This window comes from Chionomys nivalis, chromosome 8 (assembly GCF_950005125.1).
Source record: "Chionomys nivalis chromosome 8, mChiNiv1.1, whole genome shotgun sequence".
Taxonomy (NCBI): domain Eukaryota; kingdom Metazoa; phylum Chordata; class Mammalia; order Rodentia; family Cricetidae; genus Chionomys; species Chionomys nivalis.
Window position 1 is genome coordinate 22,905,454 of NC_080093.1, and position 22,523 is coordinate 22,927,976.

The following is a 22,523-nucleotide window of genomic DNA, read 5'->3' on the forward strand; positions in this document are numbered from 1 at the left end:
CATCCTTCAGGGCTGAGAGCATCTCTCCAGGAAGGCAAGGCTGTAAGGATGTAAAAGCAGGAGGGCGGAGAGGAGTGCCGTGAACTGCTGCCTTGGGGATGTGACGTGGCCATGGCACTCCTGAACTTACCACAGCGTTGGGTACTGGCACATCCTGAGCCAGCCACAATTTCAGCACAGGCTGGGGAGGGCCTCACAAATCCCATCCCTAGCTGAGGAGCTGTTAGCAGTTGATAGCTCTTTAGGAGTGTAGCCACTGGTAGTTTATGCTTAGTGGATGACCTCACACCTGTACACCTAGGGCAGGCCTAACTGGACTCCATGGGGGAGGAGGGAGCAAAGAGAGGAAGGTGAATAGAATTAAAACACATTTATACAAGTATACAAAGAATAAACTTAAAATTCTTTAAAAGCAGCTTTGGGGAGCTCTAATTTACATGCATATGTATTTCATCAATTTAATATATGTTATTCAATAGCTTTCTATATATTCGTAGACTTGTATAACCATCAGTCACTAGGATCAATCTTAGAAAAATCTTTATCTCAAGAAGAACTGTATTCCCCTTGCCCTCTAGTTAAAGGTAGCCATTATCTGTTTTTTTGCATTTTTCTTTGTTGTTGTCTTGATTTGCCTCTTCTGGCTCCTTTCACTTAGCATAGTATTTCAGGACCCATCCCTGCTGCACATGAGTCAAAGCTCTTGCTTGATGGATGGAAATGATGCTTATTTCCTGGCTGCTATTTGTAGTTTGCATCATGTGGAGTCTACCTGTCTTCGTTAGTGAGGGCGAGACCTATTTTGTGGAAATTCCACAGAGGAATTGCTTCCTTGAGTAACTATGACAATTAAACAGTGATATCAGAGCAGCCAGTTATTACAGCAGCATGTGATTCAATTAAGCAAGATAATTGTGCCGGGCGGTGGTGGTGCACGCCTTTAATCCCAGCACTTGGGAGGCAGAGGCAGGCGGATCTCTGTGAGTTCGAGACCAGCCTGGTCTACAGAGCTAGTTCCAGGACAGGCTCCAAAACCACAGAGAAACCCTGTCTCGAAAAACCAAAAAAAAAAAAAAAAAAAAAAAAAGATAATTGTCTGTGTGTACCAAACTTAGTGCCTAGCACAGAGGTTCTCAAGTCCATTTGCCCCATTTGAATATCCAGGGTTTATTAAGAATTTATTAACAGTGAAGCAATAGATTTCTTTATTTTTTTAATGATTTATTTAACTTTATTTTATGTGCATCGGTGTGAAGGTGTCAGATCTTGTGGAACTGCATTTTCAGACAGTTGTGAGCTGTCCTGTGGTTCTGGGAATTGAACTCAGGTCCTCTGGAAGAGCAATCAGTGCTCTTAACCGCTGAGCCATATCTCCAGTCCCAGCAATAGACTTCTTAATCTGTAGCCCAGACTAGTCTGTAACTCCTGTGTAACTCCTGTTAGCACTACATGGCAAGCCTCCTGCCTCAGCCTCCTGAACACTAGAATTACAGGAGTGAGCCCCCACACCTGCCACAGATAATATTTTCACTACTGCTTCAAGGTTGAAGTACTGATCTCTTCCATTCTTTTGTTCTCCCCCAGGCTATGCCTTCCTGCTGTTCCAGGAAGAAAGCTCAGTGCAAGCTTTGATAGATGCCTGCCTAGAAGAGGATGGGAAACTGTACCTGTGTGTGTCCAGCCCCACCATCAAGGATAAACCGGTAAGTGATGTGTAGCCAGCTGCTGCTTTCCCAGAGCACATATGCAGATGACTAGCTGTTCCTCCTCCTTATCGTGGAAATGCTGCAATTAGGAGCCTCTTACCTGAGCTAACCTTGCTGTGTAAAGCTAGGACAGTTGCTAGTGATGAGAAGTTAATTAAAAAGTACTCAAATTTCATCTTACACTTTTGGGACCACAGGTAAACAAATGTGTGTCCTTGACACCCACCTACAGCTTGGTAAGCTGACTCCTAGTTGGAAAACCTGAGTTGAGGTGAGCAAGGCTCTTGGAGGTTCTGGCAGCTCTTTTCTGTCTTTATTTCAGATCAAGGACAGGAGGGATTTCTTTTTTGAAGTATCATAATTGGTCATGTGTATATGTCCGTGAATGTAAGTCTTTATGCTGGGTTGTATCTACAGCCACCCGGTGGGTAGGCCAGCAGGTCACACTCTAAATGAACAGTTTCAGCAGGACAGGAGAAGTGCAGGACAGAGAGCATGGCACTGAAACTGTAAACAAATGGGTGGGATAAATTTGTATGTAAAGGCTTGGTCCTTGGAGTGGGAAGTAGTTAAAAATAGTGATGTGGAATGGGCAAGGGGCTGACTGTATCTAGGGCCTAGAGTAGCCTCCAGACACTCTCATCAGAGATACTGGGGCTCACTTGGTTGGCTAAGTATATCTAGTTTTCTTTTTGGTTTTTCAAGACAGGGTTTCTCTAAAACTTTGGAACCTGTCCTGGAACTAGGTCTTGTAGACCAGGTTGGCCTCAAACTCACAGAGATCCACCTGCCTCTGCCTCCCCCCGAGTGCTGGGATTAAAAGTGTGTGCCACCACTGCCCAGCCGCTAAGTATATTCTTAGAATGTGTCTGCGAAGAGTTTGGGTTAGCTATAGAAATTCTGTGCTTGAGTCTTAACTTTAATATTTAAATATCTGCTTGATTCCCAGTAAGCCATGCTGTCCTTGGTAAATAACAGTTTTCCCAACTGTAAAATGGAACAGTCATTCTTCCCTGGGTTGCTGAAAAAATAAAATTAATGTAGAGCCACTCAACAAAGAGTGGGTACTTGTGCAGATATAACTCTCTGCTGCTATCTGTCCTGCATGGTGCCGTAATTCAGGACAGAGAGCTCAGCTATGCAGCCACACCTGCTGGGAAGAACAGGGTTCCTGACTTGCAGAAGAATGCCACTGGGACTTGGTCACCTCTAAGGAGGGGAATTAGTATGTAAGTAGAAGAGGAAATTACTACGAATAGGGTTATTGAGTCATGGCAGAAAGGTCAATACAGAAAAGTAAGGATTTTAGCCATTATGAAAGTATAACTGTAAGTTCTAGGAGTATTGTCAAATTTTGGCAACAATAATGACAATGTTAAATACTGTGGCTGTATAGGTTGGGAAATGGTGGGGAACCTTTGCTAACTTTGAGCTTTATTTAAAAAGTGTGTGCATGGTGAGGGAGACATGGGGACTTAATGATAGGGAGAGCTTGTAATACATCACCTGAATAATAAATCCAAAATCACTTAAGTCCTTTAGAGTTCTCTCAGATTAGGAAGTCTCTACCAAATTTGGCAATTTGTCTTAATAATCTATCTGCAGAGATGTCCTGCCCCTGACAATCAGTGAAAAGTCAGTGAGCGTGAACTAGGAAAGGTTATGGTTGAACTGGCCATGCACTGTAGGAGAGGATTAGAAGACATTTTATACGTAAAAAGGCAAATGGATAGAGGCACATGATGGCATAATCATGTCCACAATAGAGAACTAACGGTAGACTTGAGATGAGGAGATGAGATGGGCTCAGAAGTTCCACTGGCTCTGTAGGGAAAGGGAGGAGATGGCATCTGGTAGGAGGGCCCTCACCTGGACAAGGTGTCTCTTGAGAGGGGAGCAAACTGATGGTTGCAAGCATAGGTGGGTGGAGATAGCACCACTGCTCCTGAGTGTTTGCACGCTAAGCACAAGCATTGCTCTGGACTTTAGGGACTTCAAACATATTAGTGTAACCTTCTCTGCTGGAAGCTAGCTTCCCTTCACCTACCTGATCGCAGTCTGTCTTTTCTGAGCTGGAGGAGTTGTTTTTACTGCAGAGTGATAAATTCTGATGGTAACTATCAAATACATGTTTCTTTGGCCCAGACATACTCAGTGTTTCCAGCATTAATAGTTTGGTTAAAACGTCAAGAGAAAACCCCTCCCTGATGATATCTCTAATTCGGAGGAAGTACATTTCATGTTGGGTTCCAGTCTTTTGTCTCCAGGTTTGCAGCCTCTCTTCTTGGCATTGGCTTTCCCCCCACATTCCCAGCTTCATTTAGTCATGCCTCTCCACTGGCTCATGCACACCCCAGCTCATGCAGATACCCCACAGAAAGTGACCGCTAGAGTCAACCTTCCAGTCCAGGAGGACCCAGAAAACAGAAGCTCGGTCTCCGGAGCTCATTCACCAGGCTTTCTCAGCGTGGTTCCTCTTTGTTCCATGTCAGGCTGGCTAGCGTTCATGCTCTACCCTTCAGGATCCCAGTGCCCTGGCAGTCCAGTTTAGTTCTTTCTGACTCCTTGTAGTTCCCTTGGAAATATATCCGGTTCCAAAAGTTACCTTGTAGATTTTTCTACCCTTTGTCCTTATTTAATATTCCTTTTTCTCAGATCAAACCCCTCTTCCGGTTAAGTGGATCCAATTATTCAGATTTTTTTTCCCCAGTGCGGGGCCCAAAGTGAAGTCTACTCTAAGCTATCTTGTCCAGGATCATGCTTCTCTCTAAATCAAGCCGATCCCAAACTAAAGGGTTTTAGGATGTTAGATAGGTGGGGTTTTTGGTGTTTTCCTTCAGTTAAATGATTCACATGGATTGTTCTGGGTATGACTTTGGTTCTGAAAGATGGCAGAGAGAACTCTGTTTGTTGCCTGGTTATTCTGACTCTTTAGTCCGGAAGGAAGGAAGGAAGGAAGGAAGGAAGGAAGGAAGGAAGGAAGGAAGGAAGGAAGGAAGGAAGGAAGGAAGGAAGGAAGAAGGAAGGAAGGAAGGGAGGGAGGGTTGTAGCTTAAGATCCGTGACTCCCTTTCTTCCTGCAGAGAGAGGAGCTCCATCATTCATCAGTCCCAGACACCCCAGCAGATGACAGTTGTTGCAGAATATTTGTTTAGGCATAAGGCACCTTCTGATTGGTTTTAATAAAGAGCCAAATGGTTTTAATAAAGAGCTGAATGGCCAATAGCTAGGCAGGAGAGAATAGGTGGAGCTTCCGGACAGAGAGAAATTGGAAGAAGGAATCTAGGTGCATGGATTCACCAGCGGGACATGGAGAAGAAACCGGAAGTGAGAGATAGAGGAGAGGTGCTCCACATGGCAGAACACAGTTCAGGTTATAAGAGCTGGTTGAAAACAAGCGTAGGCTAAGGCGGAGCTTTCATAATTAATGTCTTCGTGTTGTGCTGTCAGCCCAAAGGCTGCCTACAGTGAAGTCTGCACTTCCAGTGAAGTAGGTAGATGTTATGAACAGTGTCCCCTTCCAGGTAGGCAATAAATAAACACAATCTGAAGGTTCAAACAACAAACTATAGAGCAGGAGACCTGCCTGAACCCCACAGAGCTAGATGGTGATTGGAGAGAAGGAAGGAGGCGTTAAATGAGCATTGACTTGTCTTGTCTGGGCAACTCCGGCATGACCTAGAATAGATTTGTAGACCAGCCTGAGCCCAAATACAGAAATGTGCCTGCCTCTGCCTCCCAAGTACTGGGACTAAAGTCATGCGTCACCATGTCCAACAATGATCCTTGCTTCTGGAAGACTGGCCAGAGTTAATGGAATGGGAAACACCTTGAAAAGAATTTAACCTGTATTACCAAGCTGGCATGTGTTTATGTAGGTTAGGTTTTTAGACTGTTGCTCAGGTAATGACCATCCACTTAAAAATTGAAAAAAAATCAGTGAAAAAAAATGATGGAGGCAGGGAAGCTGGAATTAGATGCTGCTTACTGTTTCAGTTGTTTTTACAATTGCTTTATAATTGGTTTTTATGTGCATGTGTATGTGTGGGGGGCACATGTGGAGGCCAGAGGACAACTTTGTTTGCCCTTCCTTCTCATGCCGGTCCTTCCGTGGGACTCAGTTCATCTGGGTGGTGTTCATTGTCTTCACCTGCTAAGCCATCTCACTGGCCCATGTTTCAGTTCTTAATTCTGTCCAGTCTGTCACTCCAGTCTCTCTCGACCTACTTTATGTGCCTATCATGGGATTTCTAGCGTGTTTAGTCACTCTTCTTTAGTTACAGAGACAGCTTCCCGGTCAAGCTTCAGTTTTCCCCCAACCTTACCTTTTTTGCTTTTTTTCTGACCTTCATATTTATTCATTTACTTTCCCTTTTTGTATGTGTATCTGTGGAGTGCATGCATGTATGTAGTATGTTTTGATATGTGTGTTTGCATACATGAAGAGGTGTGAGATCAATATTGAACATCTTTCTTCATTGCTTTCTTACCTTTTTTTGGTTTTTTGATTACAGGGTCTATCTGTGTAACAGCTCTGGCTGTCCTGGAACTCACTGTTAGACCAGGCTGGCCTTAACCTCACAGAGATCCGCCTTCCTCTGCCTCCTTCTGCTTCCCTCTGCCTCCTGAGTGCTGGGATTAAAGGAGTGCGCCACCACTGCCTGGCTTTTTCCTACTTATTCTTTGAATCAGGATATCTCAGTCAAATCCGGTGCTCCATAACAAGGCTAGTCTTGCTAACCAGCTTACTCAGGATCCTCTGTCTCTGCTTTCTGAGGATGGAACTATGGGCAAGCTGGCATGCCAACCTGGGTTCTATCAACCTGAACACCAGTCCTCTTGATTATATGGCAAGCACTTTAACTTGCTCTCCCTCCCCCTTTACCCTCATGCTTTAATCAAACTGAAATGTGTTTGTTTCTGTCTCAAGGTCAAATTCCTACCCTTACTTCTAAACCTTTATTAAATGCTATGTGTTTTATGGACTTTTTTTTTCGATGATTTTACTCTCTATAACAAATTATACCTAGTATAGCGGTTATCAAAACCAACGAAAAGCAAAACCTCCCCCCGCCCCCCCCCCAAAAAAAATAAGACTGTTACAGGGCACCTGGATTGACTGCTTCATCTTTCTGCTCGTGGCATGTCTACCAAGACATGTAATTCTCCACCCACTGCCTACTAACCCTAACTTTAATTTTGGTCTGGTTCAGTTAAGTCTGAGTTTGTAGATCCATTTGAGAATCCATGGCTGTCACATTGTCTTGTCCCACCTAGGAAGTCTTTAACAGTTTTTACCTTGATTTCCTTAAATTCATAACCTTGATCATCATTTGGGTACCTTCTTCCAAGAACTTCTCCAAAGAAGGAAGTCCTTGTCTGGCATAAGAGGATAGTGCCTCCTATTTTCCTCTTAGTTTCTGAACTTGCAAGTGAGTCCAGAGCTTCTTAGAGCTTGAGCCTTTGGATGCTCTATACCATTTTCAGGGAGGTAAAATGGAAGTTCTATGTAGCCAGGGTGCTACATAAAAGCCAGTGAACAAGACAAGCAATACTTTCCGTTAAGGGACTGTATTCAGTGTTTACCTAAGTGTATTCTAAAGAGCACATGTCCAGTCGACAGCTATTTTGAAAGTCTCGTGTACCAAAGACTCATAACAGCAATGGGTATCATTGGTTGTATACTTAACCTTGTGCATTATATATTAATTTTCACCTTTAATTTAAATTTCCATATCCCCCAAAAATCCAAGAAACATTAATTTATCCAGGCTTTAAAAGCATCTTACAATATATAAATTTCTAAATTTAGGTTTAACCCTGAATTTTATATTCCTACTTTGGAGATGACTCTTATGTAGATTCCTATGAAACTAGTTATCTGAAACACACTCAAAGAATACACTTCTTCCCAGGAAAAACTCAGTAACCTAAATGAATTTTATTTTATGTGTATGTGTCCTATCTTGAGTAGGTTTGTGCAGATAAGTGTAATGCCCTGTTGAGGTCAGAAGAAGGCGTCATATCCCCTGGGGCTGGAGTTACAGGCAATTGTTAGCTGTCTGATGTGGGTGCTGGGAACTGAACTCAGGTCCTCTGCCAGAACAGCAAATGCTCCTAACCACTGAACCATTTCTCCAGACCTCCAACCTGAGCGCTGAGGTGTGAATTCCTCTTAAGAGTTTTAGTAATCAACATACTATTAGCAACAATCCTTTCCTAGTAGCATGGAACAACATACATACACATGTATGTAGACACTGAACCAAATTGCTTTGCTTGGGTACAAGATTGCTTGAGGCTATGAATCTGAAATTTAAAATCACCAAATAATAACGCTAGTTGCATTGCTAAATCATTTTTCTGTGTGAGAGTGTTGTGTGATATTTTTATTATATTCTGACATATAAAATTTGCTTGGAGCCGGGCGGTGGTGGCGCATGCCTTTAATCCCAGCACTCGGGAGGCAGAGGCAGGATCTCTGTGAGTTCGAGACCAGCCTGGTCTACAAGAGCTAGTTCCAGGACAGGCTCCAAAACCACAGAGAAACCCTGTCTCGAAAAACAAAAAAAAAAAAAAAAAAAAAAAAAAAAAAAACTTGCTTCAAGTCAGAGGGCAGAACTAGCCACTAGCTGACCTAAATTAATCATAGAAGTTTGGAGAACTGTAGACAGAGAGGAGACAGGAAGTAGTAAGACGGGGCAGACCGAGGAGATTTACTAACTGCTAGTTTTGTCAGTAGATCAAGAAATAATCTTGCCGGGCGGTGGTGGCGCACGCCTTTAATCCCAGCACTTGGGAGGCAGAGGCAGGTGGATCTCTGTGAGTTCGAGACCAGCCTGGTCTACAAGAGCTAGTTCCAGGACAGGCTCCCAAACCACAGAGAAACCCTGTCTCGAAAAACCAAAAAAAAAAAAAATCTTCTTTTAGCCACTTCCTTTCTTGTTTTTGTTAGTGCTGGAACATGCACAGAGAACCATGGTCATTCTAGGCAAATACTTGACTACTGAGCCCTCAGCTATTATTGGCCATTTCTAATGTATATAGGACAGGCAGATTTGAGTTTGAAGAGAAGAAAGTGGTTGCTTACTAGAAGAGATACATCTTCAGTCCACCAGGAATCTCTGGCTCTAGCCAGTGGCCTAGAGGATAGGGAACTTCACATGCTGGCGACATAGTTCAAGTGAAATCAGAGAAGCCTTGATTTCAGTCCTGAAATAGTTTCAATTTTAGATCCTTGGTTCCCTCAGATTTAGACCATTTGTAGGTTATAGTAAGGGTAAGTGTAACTTTAGAAAATGCATAGCTCATATCTTGCTTTCTCTTAGTGGTTATTGGTTTACAAGGACTCCGTGTGCTTTTAAAAGGTCACTTAGGGGCTGGAGAGATGGTTCTTTGGTTAAGAGGATTGGCTACTTTTTCAGAGGACCCAGGGTTCAATTCCCTGCACCCACACGGCAACTCACAACCATCTGTAACTCCAATATCAAATATTTTCTTCTGACCTTTGCAGCATCCTACATACATGTGATGTGGTACACATACAAACATATAAGAAAACACTCATGTACATGAAATAATAAGCAAATAGTTTCTAAAATGCTTCTTAACCCAAAAATGAATTCATATTAAAGTCTGTGCCATTCTGGAAAAGAAAAGAAAATGCATAGCAGAGAGGTGTGTAAAGTGTTAGTAGTTTCAAAGCCAGTCAGCTTTCAGTAGCATTTGATGAGGATGAGCACAAGGTTGAGTCTAATTCTATGGTTAACCTGTTACCTAGTAACAGCAGAAATGGGCACAGAGTAAACCTAAGCCCCGGAGCACCCACTGGTAACCAACACAGTGCATTATTCCTATGCCCCCAGAAGTTGAAGAATGAGGAACATGTTTTGGGAGCTGTGGGAGGGCAGTAGTCAAGCTGGGTGTGGTGGTACCTACCTATAATCCCAGCACCAAGAAGATCTTGAGTTTGAGAACAGAGTGGACTGCACGGTGAGACTCTCTCTTTCAAAAAGGAGGCAGGGGAAAGCGCATCATTCCTCATCAACTCTTCAAAGAGCATTCATTAGGGCTGCACACCTTCCTGGGCAATCAGGACCACACAGATGTGTGAGCTCAGCCTCAGAGGACCCTAGCGCTAATGGAGGGAAGTAGGTGTGTGACTGGTAAGTGAACCAGGGAGCCACAGGTACCCAGAGAAGTGTCATAGGGAATATTTGGGGTTGGGCAGTCATGGACGGAGAAGAATGTGCTGATGACATGACTCAGTCAGGAAAGCATTTCTTTACAGGACAGTGTTTGCTTTGTCTTCTGTGTAGCATTTAATTAATATTGCCTTTATTAACCCCAGGATAGTGCATGCATCCATTCCATAGCCATTTTGTAGTGTGGTTTATTTATTCTGAATTTGTTCACTAAGCACCCGTATGAGAGTATACAGACACCATGCTTTCATTAGCTGAAGGTTCCTAAGAAGCTGTAAAGCCCTGTGTGGAGTGGGCTCTATAGCGTAGGGCAAGTCACAGCGCTTACCTTTTGTACCTGTACTAAGCCTGGTGGGGCACCTGGAGCATCCTGGGAGCACAAGAGAATTTGCCTGCCTTTCCAGAAAGAGCTCTGGCTCTTTCAATGAGGTTCTCTGAGCCTTCTATTGTCTGAGGATCAGGTACAGCCATGGTTCTCAACCTTCCTAATGCTGCAACCCTTTAATACAGTTCCTTATGGCGTGGTGACTCCCAAACATAAAATTATTTTCGTTGCCACTTTATAATTGTAGTTTTTCTACTGTTATGAATCATAATGTAAATATGTTTTCTGATAGTCTTAGGTGACCCCTGTAAAAGAACCATTTGACCTCAAAGGGGTCGAGATCCACCAGTTGAGAACCACTGGGCTAGAGGGTTAGAGGGTTTGGCCTGTGGCCCCAGGGCTATGTAGAACACAGAACTCTTATCAAGGCCAAGGACCTTTAATTCCAGCACTTGGGTGGCAGAGGCAGATGCATCTCTATGAGCTCGAGGCTAGCCTGGTCTGTACAATGAGTTCTAGAACCACCAAGGTTACATAGAGAACCCTCCCTGTCTTTAAAAACAAAACAAAATGCCAAGGACTGATCATCTCCCCGGTTCTATTCTTTCTTCTCCTCCTGGGAGTTAATTGGGGTTGTCTCCAGTCCTCTCCATCAATAGAGATGAGTACTTTAGAATAATAGATGCTAACTCTTCCTGGAAATTGACTGATCTGCTTATTAGTATCTATGAGATGAAAATTGGCTCAAATTGAAATTCTAAATATGTATGTGCTTTGAAAAGTTCAATCCTAGCCGGGCGGTGGTGGCGCACGCTTTTAATCCCAGCACTTGGGAGGCAGAGGCAGGCGGATCTCTGTGAGTTCGAGACCAGCCTGGTCTACAAGAGCAAGTTCCAGGACAGGCTCCAAAACCACAGAGAAACCCCTGTCTCGGGGAAAAAAAGAAAAAAAAAAGGGAAAAGTTCAATCCACAAATCCTGCTGCTACGACTGTTAGTTTTTGGTGTTTAATAATAAAGCAGGCCCTTGTATCATGAAAGAGGCAAAGAGATTTACAAACTCTAAAAGCTCTCTTTCTGCCTCTGCTGGCACACTTTAGTGATTTGATGAAGGCTGTGGTGCCTAAAATAGACTTGCTGACAGCTGGCATGGGTCAGAATCCATCACTCCAACTGACCCGTGGCAGCTATATGTCAGGGGACCTGGGCTTAGCTGACTCACCCTGGCAGTGAGGATGAGCTGGGATGCTGCAGCTTGCTGTGGAGAGAGAGCATTCTGAATAGTTCACACTATTGCTTTTCTGTTTCATGTAAAGGATTGTAGGCTTGGGGAAGAAAAATGCTCTTTTCTCAAAGAATCTGAGTAGGAATTTGAAGGGTATGGAATGGAACAAACAGGAAGGGGGTTAGAGTAGACAGGTTCTCAGCTCTTTCTTTATAAGAAAGAAAACTAATAGCCAGCTGGTTGGTGATGGAAAAATATTGACTCAGATGCCTGCACTGACATCAGATTGCAGTGTTTGTTGAGTTTTAGAATTGCCTTGGAATAGACACATGGGAACAAGACACCTTGCAGTAAGATTTTTGAGTTGGGGGGGGCATAACCAGAAGGATGGAATATAGGGAAAGGTGTTCCAAATGAGTGCCCATAAAATTATTTCATCTATGAATATCAAAATGCTTAGTCTAAATAGAGAATCCTAAAATTGTAGGAATGCTAAGTGATGTTTAAAACAAAACAAAGAAACTTGAAGTCCTTCAGTCTCTTTTATTCCTTCCCTCCCTCCCTCTTTCCTTCCCTTTTTTTCTTTTTACACAGGGTCCCTATGTATAGCCCTAACTGTATGAGAACTCTATGTGGACCACCAGGCTGGCCTTGAACTCATAGAGCTTTGTCTGCCTCTGCCTCCCAAGTGCTAGGATTAAAGGCATGTGCCAGTACGCAAGGCCATTGTGTTTTCTTTTGTTCTGTAATTTAAAATAGAACAAAAATACACATTTACATTTTAATTTGGAAGGTTTTGTTAAATTTCATTAAAATCTTTTTTAGCCAGTGACTTTTAGCATATGTCCTTCAGTCCAAAAAAATGATCCATTTGTTTCTTAATGTTTTTCTTAGTAGTTGACCTGATTTTATTTCTACTAATCACCTTTATCTTTATGTGAATGAAATTTTAGTTTTTAATTTAAATCCATATTTAGTATTTTATTCTTTACTGGTAGCAAAAATAACCAAAGTGATTTGGTAACATATATTTAATGAAATTTAGTCTGAAGACTTTTAATTTTTTGGACAGCTGTCTAATTAAATGTATTAACCAATTTACTATATTACATTTATGATTTTTTGTTGTTGTTGTTTTTCGAGACAGTTTTTCTGTAGCCCTCGAGCCTGTCCTGGAACTCGCTCTGTAGACTAGGCTGGCCTTGAACTCACAGAGATCTGCCAGTCTCTGCCTCCCTGGAGTGCTGGGATTAAAGGTGCCACCACCACCCGGCTTTAAATTTACTCTTATCTATTTAGAGTTGATTTCTGTAGAGGTAACCTTTACAAAGCAATAACAGGAAATAAGGAAAATGCCTTGGCTCTCAGATCTTTTCAGCCGTGTTCTGGCCAGTCAGTCATCAAGGGTACTTTATGGTAGACTTTGCAGCAAGGCAGTTTTGTCCAAATATGAACAGTAGTAGGTGTTATGTTAAAAAATTGCATAGAAAAACTTTTGATATGTTGTGTTTAACAATGTTGAGCAGGTTTCTTTCCTGTAGACTTCCTTCGAGTTTTTAATTAAGTGCATCGGTGAATGCCCTGAAACTCCAAGGAGTAGATAATCTACAGCTTTCCCCAAAGAGCAGTGGTCTGACATCGCAACCCTGAAGACTTCCATTCTGCACTACACATTGTGAGACCTCAGAAGGGGAATTTGTGCTTTCACCACTGACTGGGTTTTATTAGTGGTGCATTCCCCACGACTTATTGAACACTGGTGTTCAAAGTTACTATGTAGCATAAATAAATGTTTATACCAGCAAGATTTGTGTAAAATATTACTGATTCAGAAGATAAGAATTTAGAATACATATAATTCAGCCAAACGTAGATCTCATGGCCCTCAGGAGTGCCTTCCTAGGAATGCATAATTCAAAAATGAAACTGAAGCAGAACAAGCTGTGCACTTTTCTCTCCTAAGTGCTTATTTAAGCATTGTCGCTTGCAGGGAGGCACAAGTCTGTGAAAGTAGCTTGTATTTCAGAGAGAGCAGCCATTGTGAGAGGGAAGTCTGTACTGCTGTGGAGAGTGTGCTGACGTTGGTCTATGCCAGCACTGCATAGTTCTGTGGAGGTGCCAGTTCTGTGCAGCTGCTTTCCTGGCAGCAGCTGGGAAATGTAGGTTTCATGAATAGGGCTGATCAGCACTGTGTCCTAAGCCTTCTTCCTGTGTTTTTACCTAAGCTGTAATGCCAAGAATAGAGCAAAGGAATGGGGTTGTGTGTGAGATGATGAAGTGGGGGTGTGATGGGGGAAGGAAAGCCATCATCAATGATGAAAGCTCTCACAGGAAGGTCCCAGGTCTTTTGCAGCGTTCCTTTGAACAACTATAGCATATAGCAATTACAGAGTCTGTAATGTGTTTCCTGTAATTTTGATGAAATGAAACCAGATCTCTATGGAAACCACATGGGAATTATTTTCATTTTGAAACAAAGTGATGTGTTTCCAGTTGGAGTCAGGGGTACACAACTTTGTAGTCTCTGCTACATGGGGGTGGAGGGTTGAGGCTGGAGGATTATTTGAGTCCAGGAGTCCTTGAGACCAGTTTGAGCAACACATTGAGACTGCAAATGAAGCAAAAAGAGGGTGGGGGCTAGTGACCTTGACCAAAGTCAGCTGGCAGCGTGGGTGTCCTAACAGCTGCGTTAGGTAGGAAAGGATTCTGTGCAGAAGACCAATCCCATTTCTTTAACTGGTAACACTAGGTCTTTATCCCTACAATATCAGAAAATTCTTGTGTTTGTAATTAAAAATTAATGATCTACCCTCATGAAGGGTGAAGTCACCTTGTGGGAATCCCCAGGGATTAGTCGTTTAGCCAAGCTGGCCATATTTAACAGAAAAGAAGCTTTTGTGCCATAAAGATGGATCAAGTTTTCGAGTGTCGATGGAATTGCTAATGGGTCCGTGTTTTCAGAGTCTAAGGAAGAAATTTCATTGCTAACAGGCCCCTGTTTTCAGAGTCTAAGGAAGAGATTGAATTTTTGTGTGTGTGTGTGGTTTCTTGCTGACTAGTGAGAGCACCCGTGTTTTAAAAAAAAAAAAAAGAAAAAGAAAAGAAAAAATTTAAAAAAAAACCCTCTTCCAAAAAAAAAATTGCCTGGGTAAACTTGGTAGCAGTTTTAAGGGCTGTGCAGGCTGTGCAGGCTGTGCATTCTAAGGAGCAGCGCCAGTTTTAGGGGAGCTGGAGGCAGACAGAAGCAGAGTTGGCAAGATTGGAGTGCCAGGTGTGCTGAGCCAGGCCACAGAAACCGGAAATGAATTCCATGGATACTAACGTACGGAAATTCACCTGTTCTGTGTCCTGTCTCAATCTGGGAGGGCCAGAGGATAGGCATATTTATTCCTTAAGGACAGACAGGTGCCATTTCCCAGCTGGTTCTCGGTGGCCACCCTCTTGCCAGACTGGTTGCTTTTGGGGAGCAGTGTCACCCTTAGCTTTTAGGGTGGAAACAGTAGCCTTGCTTTTGATTTGTCCGTTTGTTTTAAACTATTATTTGTAATCCTGTTGTGATTAAAAGGAATTTGTTTTAGGGGTAAACTGATAAGGTATTTAATTTTTTAATGTATGATAAAATAGTACAAACCATGGGCATAAAATTAAGAATCCAAATTTTAAAAAATGTAGGCAGGCGATAAGGTGGCACAGTAGGTAAAGCTGTTTGCTGCCTGACAATGCCACTGCCGGATGGTCTAAGGATCCTCAGGAGAGAACTGACTGTAGACACTGTTCTCTGACGTCTGCTCATTCGGCATATATGCCTATGCATATACACACATACGTTGCGCACACAAACATGCATCCCCTAAGAAGAAAATTGTTAGGAAGTTTAGAAATGGAAGTAAGTTGTAAAGGTTTCTTTTTATATTCCTTGAAGTCTTATAGACTGGTGGAATAGCACAGCAGTTAAAGGTGCTCTCTACCACACCTACTGACCTCAGTTCAAGCCCTAGAACTGACATAGTAAAGGAGGAGAACCAACTCTGGCAGCAAGCATGGCTCTCTCTCCCCTGCCCCACCCAGCCCCTTGTCTGTCTCTCTGCCTTTCCCTGTATGTCTCTCTGTCTTTCTCTCTTGCATGCACAATTGTGCATGCATGTGCATGCACACACACACTAAATTTGCCTTTGTCTTATCAACCTTGTGTATGCACACACACACACTAAATTTGCCTTTGTTTTATCAACCTTGTGTAGGAAAATCAGTTTAATAATTAAATTAGACACTTCTCTAAGTGTCAGTACTTGTTATCTCTGTGATTGGTGGCTAACTTGAGTGTTAATCTGTGTTACGTCATACAGTTTGAGAGGAAAATATTTTAACTTGGGGCGGTGATGACAATTCAAAATCCAGGCAAATAGGTAATTCTTAGAAAATATTCCTAATTTTCTGCTCCCTGTAGATGGATTCATTACAAAAAACTAAATGGTGTACTGTGACAGGTTTCCTACAGTCTATGCTATGTTCAAATGAACTGGATTCAAAACCCAGGATTTGTCAGAGGCTGCCTTTTAATGATACAGGTGGTTTGTGCATAGTGTCTAAGTGTTGAATAACCTCCCCAAGACTGAGAGGCACCTAATGCAGATCGGGTTTAGTAATTAACCTGATTTCGTTTGGGACTTGGATGTTGTAAAATGCACAAACGTTGGGTTTATCTTGAGTCATCTTATTCTCATTTGGGGTTGATGGAAATGAAGTAAGGACCAAGTAAACAACTTTTTTTCAGGTGCAAATTCGACCGTGGAACCTAAGTGACAGTGACTTTGTAATGGATGGTTCTCAGCCTTTGGACCCCAGAAAAACTATCTTTGTTGGGGGAGTTCCACGACCCCTTCGAGCTGGTGAGTGGAAATAGTAACGCCACAACAAAAGGGATGACAGCAAAACCCAATGTGTTCTCTCTGTCTGGGTCTCCAGTCAGATGGGCACAGCCTCCGAAAGGAAGTCTGCCATGTCGGTTTCACTGAGCTGACTTTTCTATGGTTAAGAATTTTCCCCAAAATGCTGTATATCCTTCTGATGCAAGAGTCCATTTCATTAAACCATTTTGTGGAAAGGATGAGCTCTATTCAGTTCTTTCCTATTTGCCCTCACATTAAAATAATAATATCTGGCAGTGTGTGTGCTCATGCAAGTTGGTGTTGCAGTTACCATCAGAAATCTGTCCAGCGCATGGGGAGCTCAGCCATTGAGAAGCCAAACTACTGCTGGGAATTGTACCTGGGAATTATACTAGACCCCTGGGCCTCCCCCAGCAAGGCAGGATCTAATTAGTTTTAATGATTTCCAGAAATAAAAATTTCCAGAAATGACATATTGAGGCATTTTTAAAATTATGACTTTATAAAAACTTACCCATTCTGTGTAGTGGTTTTTTGGTGTGGTACTGGGCCTTGAACCCAGGACCTCACACATTCTAGACCAAGCACTCATATCCTCACTTGCTTTCTACTGTTATTTTGAGACAGTCTCCCAAAGTTGCCAGACTGGCCTGGGACTCACTGTGTAGACCAAGCAGGCGTTAGACTCCTCCTGCCTCAGCCTGTCAAGTAACTGAGACTGCAGGCCCACACCTGGCCTACCACCATTGTTGCTGTTGTTTGTTGTTGCTGTTGTTTTGTTTCCAAGGATGAAACATTCATGCAGCTGAGGGTAAACCGAGTCATAATGAACTAGAGACTTGAAGTGGCGTTGAACTGATGCCTCTACATGTAAACCCGGAGACAAGCCAGGAGCAGTGGCACTCGCCTGTAAGCCGAGCACTCCAGAGGCTGACACATGATGATTTCAAGTCTGAGTTTTACCTGAGCTACTTACTGAGTGAAGACAAGGCCAGGCTGGACTATGTAGAAATCTCAACATAATTTGAATTCTTACTCCAGTCTACACACACACACACAGACACACACATACTACACACACACACACACAGAGACACACATATACACTACACATGCATGCACATGCACAGTCTACACAGTCTACACACACATACCCCAACCACACAAGCCCTTTAGAGCTCTAGAAGAAGTTAATGGCTTGTAACTTGTAACTCTAGCATGGAGAGGTTGAAGCAGAAGGGGTCTTGAGTTTTGGGCTAACTTACTTAGTGAGCCCCTGTCTCAAAAAACAAATGGGATATGATCATAATTCTGTTCTGTTTTAAAGAACTTTAAAAAATATTGTGATTATGTTAATTTTATACTATGTCTAAAAATCAGAGCTCTCTGGGTTCTCTAATGAAAAACTGAGCGAAAAGAAATTACTTGATAAAATCCAGGAAGGGCCAACTCATTGGGAACAACTCGAGACAAGAGCAGCTGCAGCATTTTGGTCCTAAATTATATGTGTGTTTAGGAACAGGCGATGTGAGGGGGTGCTTTAGAACACGCATGACTCTTCTGACTGTCGATGTGCAAGGCTGGAGAAGAAGAACCTCACTGAGAGTTTTCACTGCACACAGATTTTACAGTTGGATAATCACTGCTATACCTTGCAACTAACTGCACAATACAATGGAAGTTGTTTTAATATTTGACCCCGCCCCTTACTTTCCCATATGAGAACCTTTACAAGTCCTAAAGCTGGATATAGTGGCATACACCTGCAAGCCCAGGCAAAGAAAGTTGGATCTCTTGAGTTCCAGGTCAACTTGTCTACATAGTGAGTTTCAGGTCAGGCAGAACCACACAGTGCCCACAACCACAACTGATTTTAACTTGTCAGGTCTTGATTTTAAGTCACAGGAACTGTAGCTAATAAGCTACATTGTACTCAATGTTGAGCTTCAACAAGATGCTGCAAGTTCTAGAATTAGACAAAAATGATACTAGGTTATAAATCTGGGCATTGGGCACACAGCTGCCATCTCTGTACATGGAAGAAGGCAGGTGCATCAAGAGTTCAGTGTTATCCTTAGCTGCTTAATGAGTTCAAGGCATGCATTCATTACATAAGATCCTTGTCTCAAAATGTCAAAAAAATGAAAATAAGTATTTTAAAAAAGTATATTCAGTTATCTAGTCAGAAATAGGATGTGTGTTCTATTTAGAGAATATATTTATTTAGAGAATATACCTAATATATCTTGGTTTTCTTTCTTAGCTCTTTTTGTCTTAAAATTGGTTTGTTTTGGCAGATATGTAGTAGAGGCTTAGTAAGGTCTACTTACTTCAGGTCTACTGGTCTACTTGCCGTGTTACTTCCAGCCCAGTTGCCAGCATTTCTAGAATGCAGCTGGTGCCTAGTGTCTAGGAAGCCCATTATTAAATAAATCAGCAAGGGCATGCCATACTGAGCTGAGTGAACATCTCACCATCCTGCTAAACAGATCATTTTCTATGGAGAACCAAAGCTTCAGAACAGGACACAAGGAATGTATTGATAGTTGAAGACTAAATTATATTCTTTAACATGATTCTGTAATTTGGTCTTGAAATATTACAGAGCATTTTTCAAAATATTTTTAAATTTCTGTGAGCTTGCAAGAGTTCATGTATATCACGTGCTGGCTGATGCCTGTGGAAGCCAGGGAACTTTGGATTCCCAGAACTGGACTTACAGGTGCTTGTGAGCCATATGACATGGGTGCCTGGGGCCTGCAAAAGCAGCAAATGCTCTTAACTACTGAGCCATCGCTCCAGCTGAAGACTGGCTTTCTTTACCAAGTGTCTCAGTGCAGGGTCTTCCTTGGGCCTCACTTAGTAGGTAAGGCTTTGGGTTTTAGGAAATATTTTTTTTCTTTCCCTTTATCTTGGCCAAAACTTGTTGTGATTGGAAGACTGGAATGTTACCATCTATGTTATTCCTATAGATCTTTTGAGGGTTTTTTTGGTTTTTTGTTTTGTTTTGTTTTACTTTTGACATTGTAAGATAGGGACTATCATAATATTTATTCTAAATGTAGCCCTTATCCATCTGAATAGAGAGATCTTGAAAGAAGCAAGTGTCATCCTAACAGCTTATAGCGTCTATTGAATTAAACATTCTTACGCTTTGACAAAACTTTTTGTTTTTTGAGACAGGGTCTCACTATGGAGCCCAAACTGACATCAAACTCATAATCCTCCTGCCAGACATGACCCACCATACCCAGATCAAAGCTCCTTTTTAAAATTCAGGTTGGCAGGGGAAATCATGGGCCTAGAGAAATTAACTTGAGGGTGAGGAGTAAGAAGTAAGGGGATCCAGTGAAAAGTGGGTCCCAATGAGTTGTGGGTCGAGGTCGGGTAACACACATTGCTGTCTGTATCTGGTCCCCCTTTCCATCACTCCTATGATTAACTAAGGATGGTCTGTCCTAAATCTGATATTTCTCAGAGCACCCCATTTCCCTTGTGGGGATGACACTATAAGTAGATTCACCCTGCCCCCATGTGGCTAAAGTCTGCACATTCCTTTAAGTGCCCACTGAAGAACTAGGCCATTTGTCTGCTTCTCTGTGAGTTACTGAGACAATCGCATGCTGACCTTTTTCCAAGTGGTAACGAGCAACATAGTATTTTGAATCCCCACACAGAAGCCCTTCGGTATATCCCTGTGGCGTTGGGACCTCTCCAAGATGCACCCCTCTTCCCTCTGACAGTAAATCAGTGTCAGGCAGGGGCTATGAGGAGACCGCGTAGAGACTGGAATGCCTGGTTTGCAGTGCTCTCTACTTTCTTTGCGTGAGTGTTCCTCCCACTCGGTTTGGGTGTCTTGGTTGTGCCTAAGTTTTGGAATCTCTTCTTCCCAAATTAATAGGCTTTAGACCCACGCTCTTCATTTGATGACTTCCAACATTTGCTCAGACCAGGCCTTTCAGAGCAGCTTCACCTTGAGAGACTGAGGTCTCGAGCTCCTAGAGTCATTGTTTCTCTGCTAAGTCTTTCCTTTCTTTTTCTCCCTATTAACCTTTAAGTTTCATTCTCTTCCTGCTCCCCACCCCTGTTGCTCTATGATGGCTTTTACGTCAAGGTAAAGATCCATTATGGTTAAGAAATTTAATCCATGGCACGATGCATGCCAGGCATGTTATCATTGAGCTTCAAGTCCAGCTCTGGGAGGTAAAGACTTCTGAATGATATATACCATATGGAGAGAATATATATCTCACGATTTCTCAGGATCATTATTCCAGACATTTTGTCCAAACATTCTGATAGCTCATATGAACTGGGGGTCACACCCTGATTTGCAGTTAGGAAATGGTCTTGGAACCATATTCCTTTCTGTTCTGTGAGATGGTAGACGGGCAAAGTGACGGTGTGTCAAGTTTCTCAGCAGCAGACACTTTCTCATCCAGTCCCAAAGTTCGCGATGAAGTGACCCAAGTAAACACCTGGTTTGACATGCTTGTAGGGATAAGGACTTTATAATGTTTAATGTGTGTTCCACCCTCCTCCTCCCAGATGAACCTTTGCCCATAGGTGTTGTCAAACATTGTCATATCCTTGACAGACTGAGCCAGCATAAAGCCATAGTTAGGCTGGGATAGATTAATGTTTATAGAGCAGCAACCAAGCCAGCTTAATTTAAAGCAAAGATTTATGAGCAGGAAGAAAAAACCCTGAACAGTCAAGTGCCACTGTGTACTCAGCAGTGTGCTTAGAGCTGCTCACTCATGCTTAGTCTTTATGCTAACCTCGTGAGGTTGTCCACAGAAGACTTTGTGTTTTCCGTGAGGAGGCAGTAAGTGAAAACAGCAACAAGTCCCCAGTCTCCGTGGTTCAGCTCTAGGCTCTCTGTACCGATGGAAGCTGTTTTATCCAGTGGAGACCTAGGATATTGTCTCAGTAAAAGAGCAACTTGATAGCAGTTTGATTTAATGAACTTAAATAAATGTTCCTCTTTTGACTTAGTGTTCCGTGCCATCATTTAAAAATGTCCTCATCTGACACAGAATGGAAGTGTGTGCAGTCTCCTCTTGAACCCTTATGAGCCAGCTTAACAATTACGGGAGACCTAGAAAGTTTGTCTGCCTCATGCTTTTCCTCTCAATTTTTATTTGTTTCCAAAGAGAAGAAATAGGACTTCTAGATCTCAATGTAGAATCTATAAAGATGAATGTGGTGATATTTCTCTTCGAAATCCTCATTCCTCTGCCACCTTACTTGGCTCGCAGTGTCCCAGACTTAGACATTGCCTTCAGGCTGGCTTTAAAAAGTAATTAAACAAGAGGAGTAGAATGGGGAAATCAAGATTTTTTTCTCTGAACTGAAGTCCTTTTCACATCTGAAGAATCAGGAGCAGGTCCAAGAAACCATAATGGGGTTCAGCTTCAGCTTCAGCGGTGTAGTCAGCACAAGACAGAATCCATGAAATGCTGTATGCTGCCGTGGCTGTGTTCTTCTTGCTCCTCTCTGCTGTGAGACTCTGTGGAGCTCCCACACAGGAGCTGGGAAGGGAACAGGACTCAGAGGAGACTTTGCTGCTGCTGTGGAAGCCGATCATGAAGTGTTTTGATTTGGTTTAGGAGTGCAAAGCACATAGTCTAAACTGCAGCATGCCCAGCACAGAGCTCCAACTCCTGCCAGCTTCTTACTTCTGTGCTGACTAGACAGACCTGAGGACACTGGGAGTGACTGGAAGTGGTTTTGAGGTACGTCCTGTAGACTCTTGTCTGTTGCCTGAATGAACTCCATGTGGACTCCAAATTCCTCATCTGTGTGCCTGGTCCTCGAACCCCTGTCTTCCTTGGGTTAAGTTTCTTACTGTGCTCCATGGAGTTCCCCTTTCCATTCTCTCTTCAGAGAGAGGTTTAGACTGAGGTTCACTGTCATCATAGGCTGGCTTATTCAATAGGACATAGGCTTGATTAAGGACTCAGATTTCACAGCAAGATCATGGATTCATCTCGGCAGAGATAGATGAATCAATGAAGATTTATCTGTCCAGACAATTACTGACTGTCTTGATTTTCTCTCTCCCTTCTAGAAAGTCTAAATGATAGCCTGTTTCTTTCATTCCTACTTTCCTCCCATCAGAAGGGGGCATGTACAAGACATCGTTGTATTCATTAGTGATACTTTAGAGAGTTC

General features: G+C 42.6%; 1 protein-coding gene across 8 annotated transcripts in view; it reads left to right on the forward strand.

Moving 5' to 3' along the window:
• The window catches only part of Cpeb3 (cytoplasmic polyadenylation element binding protein 3), a 191,720-nt gene that overhangs the window by 141,205 nt on the left and 27,992 nt on the right, over nt 1–22,523 (forward strand). For all 8 annotated transcript variants that reach the window (XM_057777651.1, XM_057777650.1, XM_057777649.1 and 5 more), the window contains 2 exons: nt 1,585–1,703; nt 16,232–16,346. In XM_057777651.1, the coding sequence (XP_057633634.1) occupies nt 1,585–1,703; nt 16,232–16,346 (234 nt within the window). The remainder of the gene's footprint in view (nt 1–1,584; nt 1,704–16,231; nt 16,347–22,523) is intronic.